This window comes from Macrosteles quadrilineatus, unplaced genomic scaffold, assembly GCF_028750875.1.
Source record: "Macrosteles quadrilineatus isolate MER2022 unplaced genomic scaffold, UCM_ALF_1.0 Scaffold_3__2_contigs__length_128488019, whole genome shotgun sequence".
Lineage (NCBI taxonomy): Eukaryota > Metazoa > Arthropoda > Insecta > Hemiptera > Cicadellidae > Macrosteles > Macrosteles quadrilineatus.
Window position 1 is genome coordinate 45,185,455 of NW_026542596.1, and position 7,938 is coordinate 45,193,392.

General features: G+C 33.7%; 1 protein-coding gene across 1 annotated transcript; it reads left to right on the top strand.

Moving 5' to 3' along the window:
• Window positions 1–3,538: 3,538 nt before the first annotated feature.
• LOC128989164 (zinc finger protein 512B-like) lies at window positions 3,539–6,961 on the top strand. The gene is given in 2 exon segments (XM_054411033.1): window positions 3,539–4,156; window positions 6,908–6,961. Coding segments are annotated over 2 exon segments (672 nt in total).
• Window positions 6,962–7,938: the final 977 nt, after the last annotated feature.

Consider the following 7,938-nt stretch of genomic DNA (forward strand, 5'->3'; position numbering starts at 1 on the left):
TAACAAACAATAACAATGCCATTGTTAAAATATAGGTTAGCTACAATGAGCAAACGAGAACTACCTTTTAACATTTCACCAGCATAGAATTAAACAGGAAATTATCTTCCAAAATATGTATAAAAGTGTCGACAAGTTACTAAAAGCAAATAATATACTTCTTTAATAACATAATTCCAAACAGTGAGCTGAGCTAATTACTCAGTAAAGTAACCAATTTATAAGTAACTAAAATTTCTTCGTAACCTAAGTCATGGATTAGAATTACAATCTAAAAAAGTTACTCCGTCGGCGGTGTAAGTAATATTTCAAACCTCAACTAGTAGTTTACACAGTTTTTACAGCCAGCTCGCCTTCAGAAGTTATTAAGGCCAGAGTTAAGCCAACCAGACAGCTTACTTTGAGCTCTGTTCTGCGCGTATTATTAAATATTACAATAAGGAAACTCTGCTATATTGTATACTGTCGTGGGACACTGTGTTAATTAGGACTACTTTACAACGTTAATGCTTGGTCCAAACAAAATAACCCATCACAGTGCATCTTCCTAGTTTTCAATCTTTTAAATAAATGTTTCAAACAAGTTTTAATCTCATGTTCTAGTTGTTTTTCTAGGCCACTTCATGCAAATCAAAATAAGAAGGTTACAATACCTGCAGACTGCCTTTAGTGGTCCTTAAATATCCAACAGGATTACGCGTTTCGGTATTTGTTATACCATCATCAGATCCATATACAAACTTGAAGTTTTTTGACTCATGATGTCACGTCACAGTTTTAAAACAAAGTTACAAAACATTTAAACACGAAAAACTATTTACAGTAGGCCTACTAATTAAAAACGAGAGACAAAAGTGAAGCAATGCATGCATTTTCAATGTCGAGTCTCAACTGGAGGTTATCTTGTCCTAGTAGTTGTACTTTGTACCTCCGGCTTCCTTTATCATTCCTTTCTGTCTCTGTCTAATCCTATTAATGTTTCAAATAATATATTAGACTGGAACAAGCTTTTATCATTTAATAAATCATTAGGGCGAATTTTTGTTGCTTTATATATTTCATAATTTTCCAAAGTTGTCATAGTTCGTCCTTTCCTACAGATATGTAAAGCTGTTAGATTTTACTGACATTTGAATAACTGTGATTTTCATTAACAAGATGCTCGGCAAAACTGGATATTTGTGTCTCCCTGGTTCGGGGGATATGTTCCTTAAATCTTTTTTCAAAAGATCGCCCAGTTTGACCTATATACATTTTGCTGCAATCATTGCATGTTACTTGATAAATTCCAGATTTGTTATTAATGCTTTGTTTTTCCTTTGGATTAACTATGTTTTCCAATTTATTGCTGGTTCTAAAAGCTGCAATTTTCCCATGCTTTTTTAATTCATTTTTAAGAGTTAGAGGGAATCTGCTACCATATTCGACTGGGACATAATCTGAATTTTTAAACCGCTGATTAGTTGGTTTTGGTTCAGTCCTCTTTCTTAAATGTTTCCCGATTAAATCGTCAATTATATTAGGATTGTAACCATTTGAAATTGCTATATGCTTCAGTGTATTTTTCTCTTCTTTAAAATCTTCTGGACTTAATGGTACATTTAATAAACGGTTCACAAAACTATTATAAGCTGCCATTTTGTATGAAAACGGGTGATGGGAAGTTGCATGTACCGTGGTATCTGTAGTTGTAGGTTTCCTGTAAATGTTGAATGAGAATTTACTATTTTCTTTTTTCAGGGTGATATCAAGGAAATTCAACACATTAGCTTGCTCCAATTCTGCTGTAAATTTTAGTTTACTGTGAGAATAATGTTACCAAAGTCTGTCCTACCGTGAGAATAATGTTAACAACTGCCTGAATGAGGATAATCTTGATTATTTAATGTTTTCTTTTGTTTCAATTCTATTGAGGTTAAAATACAATCAAGATGTAAATAAATTAAATTATGTTACATTATTTCAAAACTGTTTGGTAAAAGCTGTTATAATACATTGCCAAAATACCTCTAGAGATTCATTATGCCCATTCACACATGCCTGGTGGATGAAAAGTTAAGGAAATTCTTTTGTGACCAAGCACAAGGACATTTGGACCAAGCATAACAATGAAATGTAACAACGCAGTCGACATTCAACGGTTACTACAGCGTCCCATTGTTGGACGAAGAACGTTCCCAGTAGAATCGAGTTCTTTGTTGTACAGTTCGTATTGGCATTTCCTATAGTTTAATCCCTTTATCATTTATTCAATTGTAGGTTACATGCAAAACGGATGGATTAAAAGGGAAGCCAGTGGTTCCATTTTCTATGATACAACATTAAGTGATTGACAAAATTAAGCCAGGGTGTACATTTAGCTTTTCTTAGTATTCACCTAATAATCTAAGAGATATGTTCTGTAATTAATTTAAAGCAAAATATTTTGAATTTTAGTAAGGTGGATAGTAATTAACTTACTTGAGGAATTGTAGGTAGACTTTAGCATACAGAAGAGATACTGTGAACACAATATTCGCCCCATGTGTGTTCTATGCTCTATCTCCACTTCTTCAAGGTAAGCTAGCTGCTATCTAGCTTATTCAACAATAAAATATCCTCGACTAGAGTCTTTCCTTGAACAAAACCTAAGCAACAACTTTGTAAATTACTTTAATAAGAATGAATTGTTTCAGGTATGCTTGATTTAACGGCCCACTCGAGGTGTACGTACAGGTAAACTTACAGTTGCTTTCTTGTAATTTTAAGTTTTTTTTTAATGGCTCAACAGACAGTAACTCAACAGATAGTAGATACTGTGATGCTGCACTTTAATCGCATGAAAACTACACAAATTTCACTGCTGTTGTATCAATCAAATAGTTTTATCATAAAAATATATATAATCAAATAAAACGTAACTCAAATTACCCTTATCTAAACAGTTCAAGTTGCATTTTATTGAAGACACAATATGCAAATTATCAACACTATTGTAATACGGCACTCGCATTCTAGATACTATAAATTGCTCAATACACTTTACGCTGCAGTTTTTCATCCACAGTAAGTAAAGTTTGATTGATTTTACTATGTACAGTATGTCCATTCTTGTAATATGAAAAAGTTGTTTATCACCTTGCAGTTTTACTCTAATGGGCCTATTTACTTTTTAATCCTTCAAATACAACAATATTTTTAGCGTTCGGAATACTCGCATTAATATTCTTAAATGATGTTATAAGTAGTTGATTGCTTGTAAGACATCAGAAAGCCAATTACCATGGTCTTTTTGTATAATAAAATGAAGGCAATCATTCTAGACAGAGTGCGTTTTCTATTTTAGGCAGCCAATGGAACACGCATGAACTTAAAAACACATCTTACACAATAAAACAATTAAGCTTATACCGTTAAAAGGTTCCTATATGTGTTTTATCATGTAACATTAGTTACATCACCTGCTATGTTTATGTAACCGTCATGTAACTGTCATGTTATAACCATATGTAGGTAATATAAAATCCAGCACCACGCACTGCCAGAGCACACAGCAAGGATGGCCGCTCTACTGGCAACATTGTGTCTTCTGACGCTAGCCTCCGCCGAACACTTCCATCACCACGTCCAACATCATCACGAGCACGTCAAAGCCATCACGGTGACCAAGAAGGTGCCTTTGCCGTACCCTGTCACCTTCGAGAAGAAAGTGCCTTACACCGTGGAGGTGCCAGTCGATAAACCGTACCCGGTCCACGTGCCCAAGCCGTACCCTGTCTATGTCGAGAAGAAAGTGCCGTACACGGTCAAGGAGTACGTCCCGCAGCCGTACACGGTCTACAAGAAGGAGCCGTACCCGGTCGAGGTGCCCGTCGACAGGCCGTACCCCGTCCACGTCCCTAAACCTTACCCCGTGGTCGTCGAGAAGAAAGTACCTTACACGGTGGAGAAGCACGTGCCGTACCCTGTAAAAGTGGCTGTGGACAAACCTTACCTCGTCCACGTGCCTGTCGTCTAGCATGTCCCGTACACTGTAGAGAAGAAGGTGCCTTACAAGGTAGAGGTGCCTGTGGAGAAGCCCGTACCTGTGTCTGTGCCCAAGCCTTATACGGTCGTTGTGGAGAAGAAGGTGCCTTATACAGTAGAGAAGCCGGTGCCTTACCCCGTCAAGGTACCTGTATATCACCCTCACCACGAGATTGGACATGGGCTGGAACATGGATTATTTCATAAATATAGACATGGTTGGTTTTGAATTTTTTTGTTAGGCGTTATACATATTGTTAAATAAATGTAATTTAATTTATCTTGGACTTTTTTCAGTTCTCAGAAAAGGAATATTGTATTTAGCTCATGTACAGATCCCATCCTCTGATGTGGTTAGTCAGTCCTCACCACTGACTAACCCGCATTACTGTAACTGATCTCACCACAGATACACCACACTCTGATGGTACACATGTGTCCGGATAAAGGCATGATATTATTACTGTGTTAAGAACCAAGGTGTATAGTCTTACACTAGATGGTTTTTATTATTATTTTATTTTAATAGTTATTCAAATGAATCTTTTAATTTCATACCTTTTCTTATTTAATCTAATTAAACACCTCCGTGTTGTCTGACGATACATTTAAAAATATATATTTTTACTGATCTTATGTTTCTAAACATTGTGTTTGTCTCTTGAACACAAAGCTAAACCTAGAAAAAAACAGGACTTGATATATTAGAGCTTCTTACGTTGTTTAAATAAACGTGTTTAATAAATAGACGATGGTACCAGAATGTAGGCACCATCAAAATTAAATATAATACCTTAACCACACTGATAGGTTACTCAATAATTCAGAAACAACACTTAAACAATAATTTTGAATGTTTACTTAATAATACGTAATTGTAAACTCTCTACTTTCATCAAGCATTCATTAGTAATGTTGTTTAGCCATCCGGTACATGGACAAAAGATAATCTGTAATTTAGAACATGACTAATTCCCCCGGAAGGTTTGCCGCTCTCTAAGTAGACAATGATTACAAGGGAGTCCCTCCCCAACATCCCTCTATTAATTAACATCTTTACATTTGCGGCTGTAAATTGTTGAAAGAGACTTTCGTATTTGGCAATTTTTAAGTTTTGATATTGTGTTAAGTTTGAAATAACCGATTATTGCTCTGAAAAAATTTGGGCCTAATATTATTATGATTAATGGAGTGAAAAAAATTAAGAACGCTTAATCACTTAAGCCATTTTTGAAAATAGACAAATAATTTGAAATATTTGCTTTTTCTTAACATAATTTCATTTAAATGGGCTAGGAAAGAAGGAAAATGTTTTAAACCCCGTTGGAAGTATAAGTAACGGTTTATAAATATTAAAAGAACAACAGGCGTAAGGCTCTTAAGATTCTTCCACTTCAGACAATCTAGGTAGAAACAACAACTGACTGTCTCAGGAGATGGGTCTTTTGTTCCTATATTTGTTATGGTGAAGATATTTTTCTACCAATATAAATCCCTCGCTTATTTCTTAGGAAATAAAGACGAATTAAACCTGAAGCCGAAATGAAATGTATTTGTGGTTTATAACAATACTTCTCAATGTTTAAAATATATGGTTCAAAGAACTCATTTTTTAAATAAAGCTGCTAACATAAAAAGTTACAAAAGAATTTACCGAATTGAGATAATTTCTATTATTTGATATGACCACAGACAATTATTATTTTATTATTTTTTTAAGACCACAGACATTTAAGGGCTTAATGTTATAAGTATTTTTCGTACTCTCCATAAGGTATCCTATGTACCGTACCTTAATGATTCACAGATATACTTATGTAAATGCTAGACACGGTTTTTTACAGAGATATTTCAAGGAATAAGACATTTTTACTCATACTGGTTGTGTGTGTTCAAGCCTGGTCAATATGAGTACTCATTACGACTAATCTGATTAACACTCGTTTTAGACTTAAGGATAAACTTCCATCCATTTTTTTTATCAAACACGTCATGAAGCAAACTGCTAATTTTTACAATGACCACAGATTTTATTTCACGTAGTCTACATTATAACTATTTGGAGTTGTAAATAATATAGCCTTAGATGGTTGAATAATTGTTTCTTTCCTAAATTGAAAAGGACTGATCGCATGTTTGATGATTCGCATACTGTGAAAGATTGAATTTAATGAATATGTAATAGGAACCTCTTAAATGTTTTCGTAGGTGTTGTTTAGCAGATAGAGTTGTATAGCAAGATTTATTAGATTGTGGCTTTATATTTTAGCACTATAAAATTACTCAAGTATAAAATATAAAAATATTGTTGGTTAACCATAATGTTCTATTATTGTCCTTTCATCAAATTTTAATAGATAAAGGATTTTAAAACATGTTTTTTTAAATTAACATTTTACTAGTTTGTGTGGGGCGTTAGACAAAGTTTATTTTTAATTAAAACTACAATCATTCCTCAGGAGGAAGGCTACAGTGCTTAGTAATGCCAAGTTGCTCAAAAGAGAGTTTCCCTAATTAACATTTCAGTGGTTACTTCACACAACTACCTGTACAAACCTCCACTCCCCCCCTTGTATAACATTCACTAACTCTTCTACTGATGATCATCAGGAGAAACTGTTCAATATGTTTAGTGTTTTTAGATTTAGTTACAAATATTTTTGTACCTACTATATCCTTCATATATAAAAATAATACAGAATATAGGCTTCCTCAATTACAAGCATGGTTAAACATTGTGTAGCAAGAGGTTTTGATGGATCAAAACTGGACCCAGCAATCCTTGATGATTAGGCTTTTGATACATACTCATGACTAAATAATACGTTATAATTGTCAGTAACATACCATCTTAATCCTTTCTTCACTCATATTTCTTTCGTCTATTGGTTAAAATATGCAGATTAGAGTTCCCATCTTAATTGATAATGTAATAAAAATTCATAGTATTATGTAAATTTTAATTGCTTTTTCCAAATGCTTATCATCTAAAAAAGGACAAATGTCCAACATTATTATACTATAATTTAATATATAACCGTTTGGTTACTGTGATGAATCAAATTACTTATACGGGGTTTTAAGTGTTTTAAAGGTTTATTTTAACAGTTTACTTGAACTTACATCATACAAAATCACCACTAGTTCCTGTAATATTTTTCTCATTTTAAGAAACTCATCTACAATACAGTAAGTAATTTTTTGAAATATTTTTATATAACAAGTTAAAAACTCAAACTTTAGGACAAACGTTTATTTATTGTTATGGAATAAAATAGAGATGAGCCCTTCTACAAAGGTATTTCGGAGATTCAATAAACAAGTTCTTGTTAGTAAAGCTATATATTCCCTGCGGAAAATTTTATACACTGTAAAACGTTTGATTCTTGTTTTTCCACCACTTTATTAAACTCACGCCAAAACTACCCAGAGAGAGTTGAATATCTCCCACAGAAACCACTTCCAGTCTGAAGTAATCAATAAGGGATCTGTCATCTCAACATTCCCTACCCAGGTGAAGCTCCTCAATAAGCCATTCAAAATCCTGTCATGGGGAGAATTTCATATTTCACCCAAGAAAGTGAGAGCAATATATTTTATCTGATCAATCGATATAAAAATCTCTCTTTTTAAGGTCTTTTCTTAATTAAGATTTCGTTTTCGTAAAATTTCCGCAAAAAATTACTAATTTGAAGTTAAAGTAAAATTACACAGGGATACGATTTGTTGGTAGTTCAAAACTGGACCCAGCTGTCCTTGAAAATTGTGCTTTTCGATGATCCTGGCTAATGAAACAGATTATCGTAGTCAGCTTCCCAAGGCATTTATGGGAAGCATAAATCTGTCTGTTAGCATAAATCTGAGTTATTTACATTTACTAACAGAATCTGGCATCTCCATGCTACACTCATCCTTCACTCATATTTGGGTTAA